We start from the raw sequence: 22,872 nt of genomic DNA, 5'->3' as shown, positions 1-22,872 counted from the left end.
TAACCTTACTGTCCATCTCCTACCCTGCTTCTTACTTCCTGTAATGTCCTTCCTGAGAAGATATTTTTAACTCATCTTGTGCTCCGATGTTGCCATCGTAGAAGTCATTTTGGATCACTCACTTACATTCAATTTAAAATACTTTATTTGTCTCTGGGGAGCATTTTGTGGAGGCACATGGAGTAGTACAGTATCAAAATATAGGAACAATCTTTTAAATATTTAAATATTAAATTTTAATATTTTTTTAATAAAATGTAAAATTTAAAAATAGCTGTACACACTATGAAATTATTAAAATATATAAATGCAAAAATAATAATAAACTAATTATATAACATAAAATACAGTTTGGTGCTTTACACAATGAAATCAATAACACAGGTATGAAAAACAGGACACAGTGAAAACTTTACTAAAAAAAAATACTGAAAGAACTTTTTTTTTGTGAGAAAATAAAATAAATGACTTCAACTCCAGTACACATTTAGGTCGTCAGACAAAAACAGTTTGTTGATGTGATAGAAACTATTTTAAAATATAAATGACATATCAAATGACAGTGGTGTTAGAAATGTGTGGGTTTAATAAAGGCAATATTGTAAAAGTATAGCTTTTACAGAAAGCTGCTTCACCAAACCTTTTGTAGGTCATTTAGGTACATATAGCAAACCAGCACCAGATGATCAAATTAAGCTTATTTAGTCAGTCCGTTTAAAAATCACTGCAGTTGACCAAAGTCCTTCACAAGGTAATCTGAATGGCGGGGCAATAGTGACTACAATAACAATAGAGACAACAATAAATGGCAATTGCATTGTGTGTTTTTTTAAAACATACATGGCAGGTGATTGGATGAACCATCTGTCAATCAATGATCTGTCACAAGACAAAACGAGAGTATCTAATGAAACTGAATAGTTGTTTTATCTTGATGATCTTGTTTTCAAATTGCTAAAATCCGATTAATTGCCCAGCCCTCCTTGTGAGCTATTTAACTATATTATCATGCACCTAAAAAATCAAAAGGGTGGTTATGATGTAGTAATATTAACTGGCAAAAAAGGCACTTTCTCAGCTTGAATACTCATCCCTGTTTTCTTTTATTACGCTGCTGTGTTATTGTTTCTTAAACGTTATTTTAATCATTTTGATGCATGCAATTTCGCAAACTCTTTGCTTTGAATATGGTCAATAAATTACAGAGCTTTTCCATCCACTGCCTGCTCTTCTCACACTGTGATCTCTGTCATCTTCGCCTCGTCTGTCTGTTTGTATGATTTCACTATTTCTGACACGAGCCAACTTCTGAGCAGGCCCGTCCACATTCCAGTGAAGTGACACTGTGGTGTTTGTGTTTTGTGTTTGCCATTCCAGTTTGCTTGGACCCATGTGACCCTGTTGATTGTGGTAACTCAGTCCCACCTTGTCATTCAGAACCTATTTGAAGGAATGATCTGGTAAGCAGCACACAGACAGACCAGAGGAACATGCCTCGTTGTCTCTGACTATCACTGCATGTGTGTCGTTGTCAGTGTGTTTTCACTGTTGTGGTGTTCAGGCCCAGGATTATATGATGGGAAGTCAAATATACAAATCAAGCATATTCTGTTTTGATTAACTGCTCTAAGAGATTAAGTCAACTAGATTCATAATAATAGTTATCAATTCATTGCAGACACATTTTCCAGCCATTTTCCTCCTCTATTAACATTGTGGAAATGTCTTTTTCCAGGTTCATTGTCCCAATCTCTATCGTAATCTGCAACGACATCATGGCCTATTTGTTTGGATTCTTCTTTGGGAGGACTCCACTGATCAAGGTAAATCAAATGTTGTCTTATGATGTTCTCACTGCTGTCCTGTCACTTTCACCGCTGAGCTGATTGATCCGCTTTAAGCTGGTTTGTTTTCGTGGATAGTCTGGTTGATTTTGGGTGGAGTGAAAGCTCAAGCGATCTCTGGTCTGCCTGAAAAGTTGGTCTCGGTTTGCTAGGGAGTGAACCTTGGTGCAGTTCATTTGAGGTGTGAAAGCAAAACGGAGCAAATATGAGAAGTGACCAAAAAAACTGCGCGCCAATAGTTCAGGGCCGTCTTCTCCTTCTGTGCTTTCTCACTCATCTCATTTGAAGACTGAATAGCTCGCTGTCTCGTCTCCCACAGTGACAGGCCAAATGCTGTGATACAGACCTGGATTAAAATGTTTTAAAGGAGCTGTACTTGAAATACTGAAAAAAAAGTCGGCTGGGTTTGCCTCCACATGGTTTTAACTCTAACCGCACCCCAATACTTGAAATACCGACGTTTTAAAAATAAACAGATTACAAAACACACAGTGGGAGAGAGACTTCATTAATCCCTGCTGGGTGTGGCTGAGTGAATTTCTGGGCCTCATGACACTGAGCCAAATAATAGTCAGAAAAACAGAGGGATTGACTGGGCTGGTTTGGCTCCATATATTCTTCTACACACAATCATCTGGTGTCACTTCTGCCATTCAACGCCAAACGGTTCTGAGTAAACTGGCAGTGTTTCAGTCAAGACAAACCTGCTAATAAATAAACTCTCCAGGATGTGACAAAGACACACTCCACTCTTAAATTAATCCATTTTTGTTGAACTCTCTGAGATTAAATACGGCGTAAGAGCGTTTTGGATGACAGACTACTGCTTTGCATCACAACACAAGAGCTATTCAGTAACTGAGTTAAGAAAAGATGTTTCTTTTAAATCACATGTAGTTTGTGGTGAGGCTGATGTCATGTTGATGTGAAAGACAGCCTCTGTTTGTGTCTCCACCTCCTGCAGCTCTCACCCAAGAAGACCTGGGAGGGCTTCATCGGAGGTTTCTTCTCCACTCTGGTCTTTGGCTTCATCGTGAGTACACTTTATTGGCTTTTTCCAGTCACCTTGTTGATACGTCTCCACTCATTCGGCCACTTTATGACTGAATGAGACTTTAATAGTTTCTAGAATAGATAAGAAACTGCCATTGCCCAAATGTATGAGTGGTTTGGGCTGTTGCCCATCATGCTCACATCATACCACTCACATGGTCTCTAGTGTGTGTCTCAGAAAAGAATGTTTTTTTGATTTGTTTGAGGATTCAATCAGCCTGTTGAAGCAGTAGAGGAGGTGATTGCATTTGAAGTTTTACAGCCGGTACAGAATTAGAGCTGGATGATACAGCCAAAGTCTTCTCTCTTGATACAGATCATTTCATATCTAAATAGCTATATATATGTCACGATATAGGAGCTTCTGTGGTAATTTCATAAATAAATAGTCTGTGTGAAATAACTACATAGCAAGCCTATTTTTGTTTACTCCTGTGTGAATTTCATACGTACCAAATTAACGTTTTTTTTCTCCTTTTTTATTAAGAACTTTGGTGCAAAATATAAACTCAACCTATTTTACTGTAAATTTCCTGATTTATTTATTTTTATTATCAATTTAGTAGCCGTAATAGTGCATCTCAAATTATGATATGATTCCATTGAAACACAATAATCCATAATCCAATCACCCAGCCCTTTACAGAATACATATTTTTAAAGGCAGCATTGGATTTATATAATATGAACAAGAACATTTTCGAGAGTGTTTACAGAAGAAGTAAAAGAAACTACTGAGATGTTTGTATAAAATGCTGGATAAATTATGTCTGATTTTGTTCAACCTTTTTTTTCTGTCAGGAAGACACAATACAGCCACTGCAGCAACCAAGAACATTCACAAAAAACATTATATACCAAATGCAATAACTTGGCTAAATTAGTAAACACCATTCACACTGGAACCATGTCCATTATTGTTGTCTGTACTGTGTATGTTGTGCTATTAACTGTAGGACGAAGGCAAATTTACACATTTGTGGAGAATAAAGGCTCATAATTTTGCAGTATCTCTGCATTTACTGACCACTTTCAGTTCCAGTCATTAATGTTTAGGTATATTAGCATGTAGCTGCTGAAACATGTATATAGCGTACTAATGTGCTAGTACTGTAGTCAATTTATTATCGTACTACTGCTCTAATACAGAGCAAGTAGCTGATCTTTTTTCTTTGTGTTTTCTTTGACCCCCAGCTGGCCTACCTCCTGTCTCAGTTCCAGAACTTTGTGTGTCCTGTGGGCTTCAACAGCGAGACCAACAGCTTTACAGTTGAATGTGAGCCTTCTGATATCTTTGTGATGCAGGAGTACACTCTTCCCGCTGTGGTACAAAACACACTGCGATGGGTAAGACTTGAATTCCTTTTTTTTAAAGCCAGACTCTACAGGCAAAAACATTTGTCATGCACTGGTCAATTTTGAGTTTTTGGGCTATTTTGAACCTATCGTCTTTCAGACTAGTGGACAGAAAATAACCAAAATACAAACATAGAGTGAAAAAAAAAAAGCTTTTAAAGAGATCTTATAAAATAAACACCTGAGACAGAAATCTCCACTCCAGCAGCACTTACTGATGCCAAACTTCCCACTTTCATTCCTATCTAATTTTTCTTTTTTTTTTTTAAATGTCTGTCGACAGTTTATTCTGATCGATGGAGTGATAAAAATTGCTGTGTAAAACCAATGTTGTCAATGTTTCTCCTCATTCTCCTCGTCTCTCTTTTTAGAAAACAGTGAACATGTACCCCTTCCAGATCCACAGCATCTTCCTCTCGTCCTTCGGATCTCTCATCGGGCCATTCGGTGGCTTCTTTGCCAGCGGCTTCAAGCGAGCCTTCAAAATCAAAGTAAAGAACGTCTCAGTTTTATCTCTTGTCCAACAAGCTTACATAATCACCTTTGTTGGGGCTATTGTTTTTGTCTTATTCTTTATGTATCGTGTTATTGTTTAGCATCTTCCATTTGGTAGTTTTCACTTAAATCTGTTTTTTCAGGTGAAATTTAACCGCTCGTTATATACCATTTTACTGTCATAAATTGGAAGTTCACATCTCTGCAATGTTTGCAATACTTTCCTGCCATTACTTCATTATTTTAACACTGAGCAAATGCACTCAGCTGCCTGGAGCTCCAGCTCAAACTACAAGCTCACAGAGGGAGAGATTAGTTGAAGAGATGTTTGAATATGACAGAAACTGGTTGGACCACTTCAACTGTGGTGAAGATCAGGGATTTAACTTAAAGTGACAGGTAGCTCTGCAGTGCTTTTCTTAATCCCTCACACAGCAGCACACAGTCATTACTACAGGCTGTGGAGGTGAACAGCAGGCTCCTGCTGGCAGCCACTGAGCGGCTCCACTGCTGCCACCGGGGGTTTCAGTGCCTCGTTTAAGAGCTCCCAGCTGTGAAAAGTCAATTCTCAAACAACTGAATAAAGTCAGTTAATGTTTGTGTAGTCACATCTCCACCTAGTGACACCATGTGTGTTTGACAGGTGATCCTGATCTGAAAACATGTGTGTTACACCTGTTAACCCTGGTCTCTGCTCTCCTGCAGGACTTTGCCAACACCATCCCCGGCCACGGCGGCATCATGGACCGATTCGACTGTCAGTACCTGATGGCCACCTTCACACACGTCTATATAGCCAGCTTCATCAGGTGAGAGGAGGCGTCTCATAGTGAAACCTAAAAATGTTCCTCACAGTCATTTCAAGTTTTTTATGTTTCTATACGAGCTCATAAAGCTTCAGATGGCTGTGACATAAAAGGAACTAAGAAATGCACCAGAAAACAACAATAACCGTTCTGGACTTGGACGTTCTTGCCAAGGATTGAGGTTTACATCTGAACTCTGATACTTCCTCCTCCAAATTTAACTGACTTCTTTACACACTTTGAGTTCAGTCTTTCCCCAGTCCGACGCCAAACATAATGTTTCCCATCGAATCAAATAAATTGAACTTGAATAGAAAATCCTTGGCAACAAAGTAATGTGTAAGAAACTCACTACAGTTACAGTTACAGTTACTGCTACAGAACTGTTGCAGATGTGCTGAAGTCATTCAAAGCTGTGGCCTCTGCACTTCCTATTCATTTTTGAATCCTAGAGAAGAAAACATTGTTTAAATCTTCTCTTCTGACACAATGGTTACTGTTCTCTAATTTTGCTCACTGTTTTTTTCACAAAATAAAGGTTTTTGTTGAAGTGCATTGGTTATTTAAAATAGCATGCTAGTACAGCAGTGGTATAGACACAGTGGATATTCTATGAAATGATGAACAATAAAAAATAACAATATTTCAGGATAAATCAAGTATTAATAATTTGTTCTTTAATTTTGATCCCCACTGTATATGATGACAGAGCTCCAGATTTGGGATTGTTCACACGATGTTTTCGTCATGGTGACATTTAGTTGTTGTCTTGCAGGGGACCGAACCCGAGCAAAGTGCTCCAGCTTCTGTTGATGCTTCAGCCCGAACAGCAGCTCAGCATCTTCCACACTCTGAACTCCCACCTGAGAGAGAGGGGCATGCTCCCCCCAGTTGCCGCCCAGGCTGAATGAAAGTGCCGCCAGCTTCACAGGGGTTGATGACAGGAGAGAGTGTGTGATGGCTTGGAAAGTTTGTGTAAGCATGTACATACACACACAAGACACACACACACTCTTAGGTATGGTGTGTGTGGTCCTAGGCCTCTCTCAGAGCGTCGAACGTCATCCTGCCGACTCTCCATTCAACTTCCAACCAGTTCAGAATCACGACTTTGAACCTGAGGTGTCTACGTGGAATAACCTCGTAGTAAAAAAAAACCCAACAAAACACAACAACATCATCAAAAAATAGTTGCTTTCCACTTGGACTGGCACATAAATGCTTCAGGAGCGAGCAGGCAGTCCCCATCCTAAAAAAACCTTACAGACTGAAGATAAAATGTCTTAGCGGACAAAAAGGACTTTAAAGCACATGGCTTTCTCAGCGCAGGTGGATGGTGGATGTGCATTTAACCTGTGGACAGCAAATATTGAACTGGACAAACAGATTTAAGAAGCTTTTACCAGCATAAACTGGGCCCAAAGTTTTGGCCGCGTGGACCTGAGTTACAGCAAACAGACTGTTGAGACTCGTCTTTCTAGGGGTTTGGGTGCGGGCGAAGCAGTGATGGTTGTCAGAATACTGAAGACACTGTTTTCTATACTATGCTCTATCTTATGGTCCTAACCTCACAGCATAACAATACATGTAGCATGTACGCTAAGTCCTGTCTTGGGCTAACTGCTAAACTAAGCCATGTTTATTCACTTCTTCCACAGCGTGAACTTTTTAGCTTTTAGGTTTCTGTCTGAATCTAAATAACCCGCACAATTAAAAGTCAATACAGATTGACTGTAGGCATGTTATCGCAGAAACTAGAGCATTCGCACTGAAGCTAATGTATTGTACATACATATAACTAAACATATTTAGCTGAACAAATACCTAATGTGTACTATAGCTACTTGTGTGACCTGCTGGGGGGGAAAGAAAAACACTTTTAAGCTATGATAAATGATATGCAAAATAGAGATGTAACTCATTTGTAGCCTTTAGCATGAACAAATTAGATTTTTATTATGTAGGGATGTGGATTTGCTCTGAGGTTACTGCTTATTTAGAGGGTGTGCTGGGTAAAGCTTTACGAGAGATTGCAAAAAAGAGTTAAAGGAATAGTTTGAATTTTGGAGAATACGCTTATTTTTGCCGAAAATTAGACACAATTAGATTATTGCGTGTGAGCCGTGGCTGGAAGCAAGGTGGCAAGGCTGCAAAATTCTAATATCCGCCTAGCAACACCTGTAAAATTCACTAATTAACAGTTTTAATCTTCTAACCTGAGTGTATTGATTCCAATGGGAGATGTGAATGCCGATCCCTTTGCCCCATAATCACTGAAATAAATATTGGATACATTTTTAACATCTCCAGAACATTCTGACACTAAAATTACATTATTCAGATGGACATATCAGGAAAAAAATAACTTCTGTTTGAGACCCATTTCTGTAACTACCAACTTTCACAAAAGTCTCAATTAAACAAGTTTTGTAATGTTTAACATGGTGGTTAGCCGTGTAAATATCTAATGTTAGCAAAAGAAAATATCCCTCTACATGACTACACTTTCAAACAAGGCCACGCTAACTTCAGGGATAGGAAGTGTGTATTATTTGGTTCCATTAGGGCTTTAATATAGAGAATCTTTGGTAAAATTACAGAACTCCAGGAATTCAATTATGTAACAATCAATCAATCTTCCTTTATTTATCAAAGTCGGAATCCCATTGTGGAGGTTCTTATCTAGTTAAGTGTGCATGAATGCACAATAACACTTTTCTGCTAAAGAGCTCAATTATAATAAAACAAGAATCTTACGAATTCAGTTCAACATGCTGAAGTGGCCAAAAAGCAGCTGACGAGGAGCGACTAGTGCCAACAGCCTGAAAATTTCAGTAGTGACCAAATTTATCAGGGCTATCAGTATTATCGTGGTAATTGTTAAAATTATGCCGAAAATGTTAAAACGGTAGTGATACATAACATTTTTAGAATAAAAAACCCAAAGTAAGCGGCCCTTTTTCTTTGCTTAAACATTCAAATAATAGAAGCCATTTTTTGTTCTGCATGTGCAGGGCGGTGACTCTTCAATCTTTTCTCTAAAAGCTCTAAAAACCAGAATACGAGCACACTTCAGACTTACTCTCTAAGCTGTGGCTGCCTTCATTATGTTTTCATTGAAGCAAAACAAACCCACGTTGCTGCAACGGCATTTGGCTGGACAGTATTTACTGTAAGTATGGTAATACGGTCATTTAAACGGTAATAGTAACGGTCTTTACCCCTTCCAACGGTGCAGGACAAACAGGCAAGTTTCCCCCTTCTGCTTCCAGTCTTTATGCTAGGCTAGGCTAATCGCTGCAATATTAAACACACAAACATGAGCGTGATATTGATCTGATCTTACTCTCGGACAGAAAGCGCTTTTCCCAAATTGGTGTACTATTCCTTTATCGATTTAACCAATGATTTAGTTGCACTGTAGCGGTGGGGTTGAGGGTGTGGATGCATCAGACTCCTCCGAAGGTTCCCAACATCCTCAGACTCAATGTTTGTTAAACTGTTCAAAACAAATCTTGCTATTTTAAAGTCTTCTCATGCATTAAATCACTGTTAAATTATTAAGTTTTGAATGTAGTTTGCAATATAAGATGTTATCATTGATAATATAGGATGTGAGTACATTTTGAGCCTATATACTGTACATTATGTGTGTGTGTATATACAGCACTGTATTTACACACATCTTTAAGGATATAAAACCTGATGGGCGGTGGTTTTATTAGCAATATTTCTTTGCAAGTTGCCAGTTGATTCCTTCAAACGTGGGTGGAAATCTGTGGCATTTCTCATGTGTGTGTGTTTGATGATGAAGACGATGCATTTATATGCGCGTTACTACAAGATTCTCTGATCGAAGAGAGAAATGTTTACCAAAGCACTGTCTGATTAACACTGATTTCCTTTTGTTATTGAGAAGCTCCGGGGCCCAGGTCCAAACCATCGTCTTCTTCAGACATCCTCTTTGATCTGAAAAATGCAAAAACACAAAAAACGAGGGTAGTTTGGAGCTGGGCTGCAAACCGGAGAGCTAACGTTTGCATCTGTGCAATGGGCGTCACTCTGTTCTGTTCACTTCCTTCAGTTGTTGGAAGAAGAGGATGTTATAATTTATTTGTTTCTGCTCATGATTTCGTCAGAGAAGTGCATTTTTTAGCCTGTTTTTCTCTCATTTGGAGTGGATGGAGGTTGCTGGGTGGATTTTTGGGGACCAGCTGTATTGTACTGTATAAATCTAAAACTAAAAACACACTACTGCTTTACAGGCTTTTCTGTGTTCAACCTTAACTGTCCAACTTACAAACAAAGCAAGCAAAGCATGTGGACATCCGGACAGTGTTCAAGCAGTCTGACCAAAAAGTAACACAAACAGCAGATGGGCGAAGTATTTAGACATATTTGAAGCTGTTTTATATGGAGTCTGGAGTGTGCCACTGGAATAATTCAACACTGTTGTTGGTAAATGTACCATATCATATCTGCCATATTAGATAAATCAATAAATAACTCCATATTACTATAACATATTAATATGCCACCCCATGTGCCAAAATCTTTCAAATAAATCATGAATTAATTAATTGACTAATTAAATATCTTCTTTAATTATTTCACTTTGTATTCATTCCATTTATTGACTTTCCTATTTTATTTTACATTTAAAATAATTTTTTCACATGTTTATTAATTATAAAATGTATATATTTCTTTATACATTTATACTTTATACATTCATTGGAATGACAGTCACTATTGCATAACAGATAATAAATTATTGTATTTTAAAAAATGCATGAATAAATAAATGTAAAAATGTATAAAAGTGAATTAATCGGAAAATTAAATGGGAATAAATAAGAGGAATTAAGTTTAATAAATAGCTAAGCCAATTAAAAATGACCAATATGTCACATTTAATCAATTTATTAATGCCTACATTTATTTTTATTTTGGTATATGTAATTACCCGAGTCATTTATTTATTTATGTATTTATTTACAAAATAAGATAGAAAGGCACACAAAAAAATCAAATGAACATATAAACCTAAACACAAACTCAATGGACAAATTTCACAAAAATTGTCAACTTGAATGAATTTGTACATGTTCAAAAAGGTGTAGGAAGTATATCCTTTTTGTTTCCTACAACTCCACTATTAACACATCCATTTATACATTATATACATTTACAATCATTTTAAATTTAATTTAAATCTTTCTCAATTAGTCAGTGTATTGTTGTCTCTTAAGATTTTGAAGGATACATAATTCAATCTATTATTAAAATAGTTTTGCTTGTAATCGATCGGCTAGCAATCAATAACTCCACTCATTGTTTCAGCTCTAATAATAAGATGCAAACCTAACAGAATAACCAAAGAAAGATTCTGTGTTTTGCAAATTCATTAAAAAATAATGAAGTTAAACATTGAATCATTATCTGTAAAATTTCCGTATCACTTAAATGCAATAATTAATTATTATAATAAAGCAGTGTGTTATTCCACTGGCACACTCGACACTCACCGATTTACAGTTGTAGTTCAAATTAGATTGAAGTTGTAACGTGGATTAATTTATATTTTTATTCAAGTTATGAAGGTGAAACACTTGTGGTACACAAACCTTAAGGTAGGGAGAAGAAGACGGCAGTTTTAGTCAGAAAACGGTGCACTGCTGTCGTGCATATGTTTGGTTGCTTGTCTTTTTAATTTATCATGTGTATATTTGATTTGCTTTGAGCAGGAGTGTTTTCTAATGAAAATCTATAACTTTTGGAGTGGATAAGATTAAAAAAAGACACTGAGGAAGTATGGTTTTAATATGGGGGCAATACAAAGACATGTATACACCACATTGATATCTTGTTAGGGATATTGTGAAGCTGTTTACTGTACGGAGTTGAATAAAGTTGTTTTTTTTCTTTAAAATGTCGTATATCTTGTTTCTGTTATGTTTCTTAATGACGAGACAGAGGATTCGCTTTCACAACTTCAGATTTATTCACAAAACAAAGCTCGACAGTTTGTGATTTGACATTTAGAAAATAACAATTTTTGCACAGTGTGTGAGAGCAAATGTGGCGTTTGCGCTCGTGTAGCGATCACAGACGGACAACAACTAAACACTGACAAAAGAAATCTGTCGAGGGAATATTTGGAGAGGGACTCAGCGAACAAGCCACCATGTTGGAGGAATGACGAGAGGTGACGATATAGGAGTGGTCACTGGAGACGTTAAATGTCTCCAGGTAACTGTAACTTTGAAAATGTACAAATACAGTTGTTTATATAAGGTGAGAATGAACTAATAAACTAATGCTAACTATAGCCAAATAAAACCATACTTGCTTATAAATGCAGCTTGGATATTGAGCTGATTTTTTTGTTGTCACTCTTCCAACTCTCTCGTGTTGCTTAGTTCGTTGACGATATGAAGTCCTTCTCCATCACCTGACAGGTTTCCATTAAAGTGCAGATTTGAGTTCCCTTGAGTCAGTATCAAACATACATATAATTATACATCATCATCACAGCCATGAGGGTAGCTTCAGGATAATAGTCTATCACCATAAGCAAAGGTGACCCCTTCTGGAGAAAAGTACATTTCTTTTTACAAATCTCTCTCTCTCTGAAAAAACACCCCAGATCATTTCTGGTGTATTAGGGCCATTGTAGGTAAAAACAAAACTCTAAGAAGGATAAGGTAAAAAAATAATTTAAATCTCTAATTTATGAGGAAAAAAACTTCACTGAGAATATAAAGATAAAAAAATGATGCACAAACGCTGTCAACCAATTCATGGCAATTTCTCTACAAAGCTGCAATGATTAGCCGATTAGTTGTCAACTGTTAACTCAATTACCGACTATTTTAATAATTGATTAACCAACAAAACAAGACATTTAAGGGCGTCATCTTTTGACGTCAGATTAATCGTTAAACAATCGTTAGTTGGAGCCCTACTTTAAGTCTGAATGCTTATGATGATATGGATAGGATAGCTATAGATAGGATTGCAAAGTATTGATAAGACCACCCACTGCAGCCAAAATGCAGGCAGGGCGTCTTATTTTTTTCTTGTAAGTTCGCTTTTTTGTGTTTTTTTTTTAAGATTTATGACATCATAAACTCAGCTAATATTACATTTTTTTTTTTTTTTATTTTAACCTACACAGTTGTATTAAAATCATATAGTAATATTGGGTTGACATTACTTTGTCAGGACATATTTTGACAAAGAAAACAAAGTCATTATGAGTGAAACAACTAAAAAAATGCACAATCTGGCCTCTTTTTCTACTTTTAAATATACAGTTTTGAACAATTGTCCTTAAAAGACACTAGTAGAAGTAGAAAAAGAGCACTGAGACATAACTGAAAAGGTGAAATTACATTCATCTGGGCGTTTCACACTAAGTGCAATTTGTAATTTTATGGCCGTACCCGTTCAGTTCAATGTTTAAAGTGCAAACACTAAAGACTTAAACCCTTCACCGACAAGCTGACAGGTCAACACCAACATTAATTGGTGCAAAAGTCTGAAAGGAGACAAACAAAAGAAAACGTTTGTAATTCACAGTTTTTTAACCGTCAGTTCTCGTGTATCAATTTCTGTAACATGTCTGAACATGTTCAGCAAATGAGATATAACGAATTGAATAAACCAAACCAGTTGGACAGACTTGTCATTTTCACTTGGCACAAACTGAACTATAATTATGAAAAACCTGTTTTTTCTGTTCTAAGGAAGTGTATTCTCCACTACATCATGACGTTAGCCATCTTATATGACTTCAAGCCATCCCTGAAATTCTAATTTTTGACCTTTAGCTACTTTTGGACATGTCAGCTTTAAAATCAAAGTGGGAAACCAACTTGTGGGTCATTTCCAAACAAGCTTTTGAGTGCTTGAAGATGATAGTTGATTATTCACTAATAAACATTAGCTTTAGTAGATATTTTTCAAAAAGATTGGCTAGGTTTTGGCCGTCAGTACCCTGCTCACATTTCTGAATCCTTCTCAACATTACAACCAGTTGAAATCTTGAAAAGAGAACAATCTTCCTCCTACAGTAACTCTGTCAGAGACCAAGCGTTTTTAGCAACAATGCCTCACTGCTCTGTCGGTTAGCTCTGATTTTCTGTGGCCACTTCCCTTCGAGTTAGCTAGGTAACTAAAGCGCTAAATGGCACTCTTGTCTCATCATCGTCCTCTTCTACAATGCCTCTGTGGTCAGGCCTGTCGGGACAGAAAATTAGCCGCAGCAATGCTAGCCCGCCACGCACCAACAGCCTCAGCAATAAAAAAGCAAAAGGCACCGTTATCTCCATCAAGTGGAAAATTGGGGCGCTAAATTTACTCAAAATGCATGTCAGGAAAAATGTCCCCAGGGCTACACAGGGGTACAGAGATAGCTTAGCTAGCATAAACACGTGCTCGCGTCCGCCATATCGTACATAAGGGTGCAGAGATTCACGCTCACTGTAAAGAGCGACCACCCAAATAGCGAGCTGAAATATACCTGCGAAGAAAATGATCACACAGCTGATCTGAATGGCTTCCAGTTCGTTGCGCGAGTTGGGTGGGAATTCGTGTGTTAGCTGGTAGGCTAAAGGCAAACCTCCAACAAATGCCAGTGAGAAAGTGTTCAGCAGGCCCATGAAGCGCGTCGTCTTGGTGACATGGAGGAAGAGCGAGTGGTGCACAAACCAAAGAAGGCCTACGGTGGCGAAGGAGCCAAAGTAGGCGAGGTACTCTGGGCCGTAGACCTGCAGAGCGGCTATCAGGTTGCCGCCAAACTGCTCCTGCACAACTTTCGGGTCTGGAATGTTGTCCTCGCTAAAGAAAGGAACCAGAGACGATTAATGTTTAGAGGTTTTTAAACACTGTTTTCTCACACTACCAATTGATCCATACTGGTTTTATATTAGCACCAATTAAGCAAAATCTTCAACAAACATCCTTTTGTCAGATGTATTTGTACAAAATAAATCAGGTCTGTTTATTGAGTTTAGTTCAGTTTTAAGCAGCTGTGAAGATATCACTTAATAATAAGAGCACTAAGGGATAGTTTGGATTTGGTGGGGTTAGTCAGTGTATTATCTACAGTAGACAATAAGCCTGTGAATGTTCTCATTTGCCCAGGTCATCGTTATCCCCAAAGCAATTTCAGTCAAAAGCAAATAAGACAAATAACCAAGACCAATTCCTTTTGACTGAAATTGCTTTGGGGATATCGATGACCTGGACAAATGAGAACATTCACAGGCTTATTATCTGCAGTAGACGGCGGTCTGCACGTCCTGAGGTTGGAGAAGCAGAAGTACCAACGCAGAGGCCAAACAATGTACTGCTGTGGACGGGGGCAGCAGCTAAACAGGTTTTTAACACCTAAAATAAAAAAAAATCAATATCAGTTTAAGTGTACACTATATTTAGAATATTAAGTTCTGTGAAGTATAATTAGTCTTGTGGCTTTGACAAGAGCACGGAGCGGCTTCAGTTCCCTTCCATGCAAACGTAAACAGGGCTGTCTGACAGCAAGGTTAAGTGTGTACAGCGTACACTTAAACTAATACTGATTTTTTTGGGTGGGCCATTTTTTCAAGGTGACTAAATTATATTTTGCTGCAGCTTCTGCATCTTTACTCCTGTCTGCTTCTTCAAACTGGGGGCGTGCTGACCATCTTCTACTGTAGTTAATACACTGACTATGAAGAAGTACATCATATGACCACACTTCAAAATATCCAAACTATCCCTTTGAGGCAGGTATAACTGAAACATGATAGATACAGTCAATCCAGCTTTTGCATAGAGGGCATTTAATGCATAAGATTATCTTTTTGGAGCAACAGGATGGCTGCTTTAAATGTGATCAGTGTCTCCTGATGCATATCTTTCACTGACCTCTTTTCTATACACAATATATGCATTTATATATGTTGCATGCGTTTGTCCTATGTCTACCCATTCAAGGAAATAAAGTGAAACACACCATATGTCCAGGATGAGAAGAGTTGCTACAATGGCATAAACGCCATCGCTGAAAGCCTCCACTCGGTCCTTGCTGAGGGGCTCGTTAGGCAGGTACGTGTAAAACAACATGGAGTCTGGAGCCTCCTGCACCTGACCTGAAATGGACGAAGAGTTGCTTTATGTATGTATTTTTATATTTAAGAAGGTGATGCACATGAAAGGAGTCCTTCTGAAATAAAGCTACATCCCACCACGTTTCTTCTACCTTTCACAATAACATCTAGTGCTTACCTATTGCTTTGCCGCGACACCACTTCAAAGACTGGGAGATGTATGGCAGGAAGATGACAATCGCCAACAGCACGTAAGACTGAGAGACAAAACTGAAAATGTTACTGTTAAGAAGAGATTTATGTCATTTTAAATAGAATACTTTGGGGTTTTTTTGGTCAGACAAAACAAGAGGTTTGAAGAAGAGTGAATCAGTTAAAAAAAACGTTTTAAGATTGAATGATTAATCAAATAACTATTAGTATATTAATGTATGTATGCATCCTCGCCTGGGTCCAGACCTTTGATCCTGCCCACTCACCTTGGGGGACTAATCACGAGCCGATCAGTGCCACAGGCGGAACTAACGTTACTGTTGTCAAGCTGTGAACTGTGTTTTTACTTGGCGACAAGTCTGTTATGACTCTGCAAAGCTCACGTTTCATTTGTTCTGACAGGTACGTCCGGCCCATTTCCCATTCACACAGACTTTCATCAACTTATTATCATGAGTTTGCGTTCAGATGCATTTTGTTTTCATTTTTGCAAACGTAACCTGACTCGTCATATGGTTTGTTTCACAGAACCATCTGAGAGGGCGTCGCTGCAAACTGACTGGGAAAGGACAGGCGCTTTCAAAACAAACAGACCTGACACAGGATTGGATGAACCATCTGTCTGTCAAACTCTCGCCAAAGTTAGTCAGGAGAAGAGAGAAAATATCTGTATATATATTTGTTATTTTTGCATCTAAGCTAACCTCTTCAGGAGCCGCCATTGTTGTTTTGAACAGTCACCTTTTGTGTCCTCCTCCCCCCTCGCTCCCCCCTTAACTGCCGGCAGCTCTTCACAGGACGCTGATTGGCCGGTTGACTTCTAGCTAAAGAACAAACGCATTACTTGGAAACTGACAAGATGGATTTTCACGTGACATATGGACGTGGATTCTCATGATATCTTGTTATCGTGAGAATTCGGCTGCTGTGAGAGGGAACGTTCTATTCATGTACTGATGTTAAAATGACAAACGCAGCATTTTTTATCGGTTGAAGAAAAGGAGAAGTGCCACCTACCATCTGGAAAAAGATGAAGGAGAAGATGCTGGCGAAGAAGCACATGAGGGGAACCCGCATGACGACTTTGAGAATGTGATGTTTGTAGTAGGTTTGGTTCTCGGAGATCTGGATCTGCTCGTTCAGCAGGAAGGGACGACTGAAGGCGTACAACACAATCACAGACTACGGAAACAAGACATGTAGGATCATGACGCGCGTGATTACACTTAGAGTTCGGTCGCTTCTGTTGTTATTTGATGTTTGTGATGTACTGAGTTGTTTCAAGGCGGCTTTGATAAAACAGTTTGATTGGCTCACCTGGATGACGCCCTTCAACATCACACAACCACAAAAGAGTAAAATCCCGAGGATGTTCTCGGGGAAGGTCGCCATCAAAGAGAACTGCAAAGACAGGGAGAGCTTGAATGACATCAGTGGACTTGACATTTATCCGTGCAAACAGCGTGTGATTGATTCAACTGCCATTTAACCACCGAAGTGACTCAAACTCACCGTGTACGGTAGAAAGGTTATCAGCATCATGCAGGCCTGAAATAGAACCGAAAGCAGAACTTCACATTAGAAAGAAGGACACGTGCTCATAGCAAGTTTCATTGACATGTAAAATAAGTTCAGGCGCGACACCGCTCATACTTTCATACACTGGTTCCTTAACATGGACAGAAAACATCCAAATACTCTTTTACAGTGCATATAGAAAGTCATGATACCCCTTTGAAATAGTCACTTTTCTTGTTTTACAGCCTGAAATGATAATACATGAAAAATATATTTTACAACATTCAAGTGATTTTTTTTTTCCTCAAAATGAAAAATAATAAAGAATGAAAAACTATAATAGCAGGGTTGGAAAAGTGATGAGTCCCCAGATGTAATCCTTTGTGGAGGCTCCTTTTGCTTTAATCACAGCAAACAGTCTGTTTGGATCTGTCTCTACCAGCTTTGTGCACCTAGAGTGGAGATCTTTCCCCATTCTTCCTGCAGAACTGTTGGAGTTCAGTCAGATTCTGTGGTGAGCGGTGATGGACTTCACTCTTCAGGTCCATCCACAGATGTTCTGTAGGACTCAGGTCAGGGCTCTGACTGGGCCTCTCTAGGACATTGACCTTCCTGTCCTTTAGCCACTGTGTTGTTTTTATGGAGGTGTGTTTTGGGTCGTTGTCATGCTGAAGGTGAAACACCTGCCCATTTTTTCAAGTTTCTAACAGAGGGACAAGGGTTTTCCTCAAGAATGTGGGTGGACTTGGCAGCATCCATTTTCCCTCCAGTCCTGACCAACTGCCCAGTCCCTGCTGAAGAGAAACAAGCCCACAACATGATGCTGCCACCACCATGCTTCACTGTAGGGATGCTGTGGTTAGGTGGTGTTCTGTGTTTGGTTTCTGCCAAACATAGAGCTTAGAGTTCAGCCCAAAAAGTTCAGTTTTGGTCTCATCTGACCATAGAACCTTCAGAATCTTCAATATGTTTTTTTTTTATGATACTCTTATCTCTCAACTATGATAGAGACATTTTTTTCAGGAGAGGCTTCTTTCTCTTTCTGTCCACCCTGTCACATGTAGAACTTGTGAAATTGTTGTCGGAAGCACAGATCGACTTGTAACTCCTTCCAGGTCACCATGGGCCTCTTGGCAGCTTCCCTGATCAGTCTTTTCCTGGCTCGGTCTTCAGTTTGGCGGGGCGGCCCGATCTAGACCCGGTCTGGGTGGATCCATATTCCTTCCACTTCTGGACAATACTCTAAACGGTCCTCAGAGGGAGAGTTAAAGCCTTTGAAATCTTTTATATCCTTCTCCTTTGTGTTACTATGAACTACTAAGAGAGGAATCATCAAGGAACAGCTGATTTTATTCTTAAGTCAAATCAAAGGAACAGCTGATTTTATTCTGAAGTCAAATCAAAGGAACAGCTGATTTTATTCTGAAGTCAAATCAAAGGAACAGCTGATTTTATTCTGAAGTCAAATCAAAGGAACAGCTGATTTTATTCTGAAGTCAAATCAAAGGAACAGCTGATTTTATTCGGAAGTATCAAAACACCACAGTTGATGTCAGGTGGAGACAAAGTAACTTGGTGTGTAATCTGGAAGGTGATTGGTTTTACCTAAGAATGTTTATAATGGTCATTCTAAAGGGACTCATCACTTTTCCAACACTGCTTTTCTAGTTTTTTATTAAATTTCAGAAATTAAAAAAAAAAATTCACTGGAATGTTGTAAGGCAAAATGTGTAAATGACACTGGATTTTTTTAATGTATTATCATTTCAGGCTGTAAAACAAAACAAAAAAGTGAGTACTTCAAAAGGGTATCATGACTTTCTATAGGCACTGTAGGTGTTTATTTTACTAAACGTTGTCTATTTACATCTGTACAGTTTTCCTTTATGCACCAAAAGTTACTAATATTGCATGATTAAACATAGAATTTCAGAAATCTTCTACTTTCATCCCCTCTGATGAACCAGACTTTATCCAATGTTCACATTTCTGTTCTGGAAATGTTTTAGATAAAATGATCACATATCCTTATGTGATCGTGTCCTGTCTTGTGCTTTTCATGTAAGTGTGTAAATCAATGTGTTTGTCCTGCTTGTTTGTGCTTTATGCTGCTGCATAATGTTATAATGTCCACGGGGTATAATGCTTGGTGTGTTTTTTATCATCTATTTGTCTACATACTCTGTTGTTTTGTTTGTGTTTGTTTTGCTGATACATGCATTTTATCTCTGTAATGTTAGGCTGCCTTTTCAAGATCTGGCCGGGGACAACAGATGCAAACCAGCCTCTTTGGCTAACTCTGGCTCTGCTGTTGATTAGTGTACAATGTCCCTGAAATAAACAAATAAATAAATACATTTGTTTGCATATTTAAACATACTTACAAGGTTCAGTAGTGCAAGGCAATCGTCAATGTGTACAATTACTTGAAATAACCTGAGAGGTTCAACACAAAGAATGAGCATTATGATCCATTACAAAAACCTTGAAAACTGCAGGATTCATTCTAAGTAATAGCTCACCTGATATGAGCGGCCCATGCAACCGTCACAATCATGAACGTCATTAAGTAAACAGCTATCTTTGTCGTGAGCAGGAGCTGAAGGCTCTCTCTCAACTCCTGCAAGACAAACGCACATTTATAACCTTTAGAATATGTTACAGTCACGACACTATAAGGACATCTGCACGTACACACCTGTGGCTATTATCAAACATTACCTCATCGTTATTTTCCAGCTTTGTATGGGCGACCGGTAAAATCTGTGAATAAAGGAAGCTGCATTAGGACAAATATCACGTGTTCAGAGGCACAAACATCTGGAGAGAGAATCTAAAATCAAACCGACCAGTCAGCCTGTTCTCTGTGTGTTAAAGGGATAGTTCGGATATTTATTAGGTGTGATGGAACGCGTCTTAGCCCCCTTTAATAATACTGTATATAGGGGGCTATATTTAAGTATCCTCTTGTCTCCACATTAGGGTTGCACAGGGTTTTTTTTTTTCAAAGTTGGAAGCTTTCCATGGGAAGTAACAGGAATTATGGAAATAAACGGGAATAAAAAAAACTGAAGGTTCTCCCTTAACAGGGTATTTAAAATTTGGTTGGGGAAAATATATTCTAGCATTATCCACAATGTCCACAAACTCTTTTTAATGATAGATGATGATTTATTTATATTTTATACATACATATATGGTATATATATCCTGTGCGCTCTCATTTTAAAATTGTCTGTATATTCGGCTATCCAACACTACAGTCATGGTGCAATTAATCCCTCAGTGTAGTATTTCCCTTGACCACATGCTCTATCTTATGCACTTTTTTATACTTTTCATATTTCTATATTTACTGTAGATATTTGTAGTGTTTCTGTATTATGTGCTTTTCTCAGTTTTATTATGGCATTTCTTTATTTAACCAGGAATATTCCCATTGAGATATAAAATCTCTTTTCCAAGGGAGTTCTGGCCAAGACAGCAGCATAAACACACACGTTTCACATTTCAAACCAATACAACACACAACTAAACATGACACAGTTTGAAATCCAGTTAGATCTATCTGTCTGTCTGTCTAACTCATCTATCTATCTATCTATCTATCTATCTATCTATCTATCTATCTATCTATCTATCTATCTATCTATCTATCTAACTCATCTATCTATCTATCTATCTATCTATCTATCTATCTATCTATCTATCTGTCTAACTCATCTATCTATCTATCTATCTGTCTGTCTGTCTAACTCATCTATCTATCTATCTATCTATCTATCTATCTATCTATCTATCTATCTATCTATCTATCTATCTGTCTAACTCATCTATCTATCTATCTATCTGTCTGTCTGTCTAACTCATCTATCTATCTATCTATCTATCTGTCTGTCTGTCTGTCTGTCTATCTATCTACCCTATCTGTCTGTCTGTCTGTCTGTCTATCTATCTACCCTATCTGTCTGTCTATCCTATCTATCTATCTATCTATCTGTCTATCTGTCTGTCTGTCTGTCTGTCTGTCTGTCTGTCTATCCATCTATATAACTAATCTATCTATCTATCTATCTATCTATCTGTCTGTCTGTCTATCCCATCTATCCGTCTATTTATTCATCCATCCATCCATCCATCCCATCTCCTCACCATGACTGTGGCGATGATGGAGATGAGAGCATCGCTGTATGCCAGCAGCCTGTGGGAGGACTGGGTGCCGCTGTGGGCCTCTCTGTCGGACGGGCTCACGCTCTCCAGGAACGAGGAGGAGGCTGCGTGGCTCCTCGTGCCTTTCTTCTCCATTTCCTCCTCGACGTGGTGCTCGATGATCTCACTCCCGTCGTTTTCCCCCATCGTTGAGGAGCTAAAGGGCCGCCGCAGAGCACGCAGCAGGGACCGCTGACAGCCCGGCTGGACGGTAGGCCACTGCTCTGTTTGCAAACAACCGAGTAACAGCTGACTGAGGGCGGGGAAACAGGAAGCAGCTGCCCGGTTGTTTTCCTGCTGCCAGCAAAGATCGTTGATTGAAGAGAAGCGCTCACTCTGACTAAAAACAGGTTCCACTTTTTTTCTCCACTATGTGTATATTTATTTTTTATTTTTGGTTTCATTTTCATTTTAAATGTTTTAAATTTTATTTTATTGATTTGCACAAATCCCATCAGGTCTCTAAAACTAAATTATGATTAAAGAAATAGAACAATAAATAATAACAGAAGGAGATTCGAACTGTAGAAAATAAATAATAATAATAATAATAATAATAATAATAATAATAATAATAATAATAATAATAGTAATAGTAATAACAGTAATAACGATGATAATAATAAATGAGACATCAGGACTTTAAAAACAATTACAAACGCATTGTGAAGTGATACCTCCACCCTGCCACTCGGGGGCAGTAGTGGTGATTTTAACTAAAAAATAATGACTAAACGTGTATCACACCTGACACTGGACTTACACTCATGCAGACCTCCTAACCCTGACAGGTGTAGGAATTGTGTGCCCTCTGAAAGGAACAAATTGGGGGTATCACAATAAATTACATAAAATAAGTAAATCTGTGTACAAATATATGTTTACTACTACAAATTTGCAAAACTACATAATAACAATCTATCCTCCACTACATTTCTGCTGAAATTGCTGTCATTCTCATCTATTATATCTGCCAAATGAAATTAATAAATACATTTAAAAAAATAATGTTTCATTACATGTGCCAGAAATAATATTAAAAGTAAATGTAGGCATACATAAATTCAGCACAATTCAGCAACAGCACTTTGTTTTTAGCTGCTACATTAAATGTAACACATTCAGATTTGCTTCCAAATTAAAACGTTTTATGATTTAAATTACAGTCAGTATATGTGTCAGTGGGGCAGATAATGTTACAGTAACAGATGCAGATTGGACATGTGAAGCACTCTTCTGCCTCTAGAGGGGGATATCATACTGTATCTGGAAACCCGTTGT

General features: G+C 38.1%; 2 protein-coding genes across 2 annotated transcripts in view; one reads left to right on the top strand and one right to left on the bottom strand.

The window, feature by feature from the left end:
* The window catches only part of cds1 (CDP-diacylglycerol synthase (phosphatidate cytidylyltransferase) 1), a 34,352-nt gene extending 22,903 nt beyond the window's left edge, over positions 1 to 11,449 (top strand). The window contains exons 7-13 of the mRNA XM_083912656.1: positions 1,378 to 1,460; positions 1,736 to 1,823; positions 2,809 to 2,877; positions 4,092 to 4,244; positions 4,625 to 4,744; positions 5,454 to 5,557; positions 6,330 to 11,449. Of these exons, the coding sequence (XP_083768782.1) occupies positions 1,378 to 1,460; positions 1,736 to 1,823; positions 2,809 to 2,877; positions 4,092 to 4,244; positions 4,625 to 4,744; positions 5,454 to 5,557; positions 6,330 to 6,465 (753 nt within the window). The 3' untranslated portion in view covers positions 6,466 to 11,449. The remainder of the gene's footprint in view (positions 1 to 1,377; positions 1,461 to 1,735; positions 1,824 to 2,808; positions 2,878 to 4,091; positions 4,245 to 4,624; positions 4,745 to 5,453; positions 5,558 to 6,329) is intronic.
* Positions 11,450 to 11,556: 107 nt separating this feature from the next.
* Positions 11,557 to 21,805, bottom strand: tmem175 (transmembrane protein 175). The gene is made up of 10 exons (XM_083912985.1): positions 21,535 to 21,805; positions 20,104 to 20,145; positions 19,905 to 20,002; positions 19,767 to 19,818; positions 17,377 to 17,412; positions 17,182 to 17,265; positions 16,882 to 17,046; positions 15,830 to 15,908; positions 15,558 to 15,693; positions 11,557 to 14,398 (listed from the first exon to the last, which is right to left on the bottom strand). Exons 1-10 carry the CDS (start codon positions 21,736 to 21,738, stop codon positions 13,726 to 13,728), a joined length of 1,569 nt encoding a protein of 522 aa, XP_083769111.1. The 5' UTR covers positions 21,739 to 21,805; the 3' UTR covers positions 11,557 to 13,725.
* Between the last annotated feature and the right edge of the window lie 1,067 nt (positions 21,806 to 22,872).

Source organism: Echiichthys vipera (genome assembly GCF_963691815.1).
Source record: "Echiichthys vipera genome assembly, chromosome: 4".
Taxonomy (NCBI): domain Eukaryota; kingdom Metazoa; phylum Chordata; class Actinopteri; order Perciformes; family Trachinidae; genus Echiichthys; species Echiichthys vipera.
This window is presented reverse-complemented; position numbering and strand designations above follow the sequence as displayed.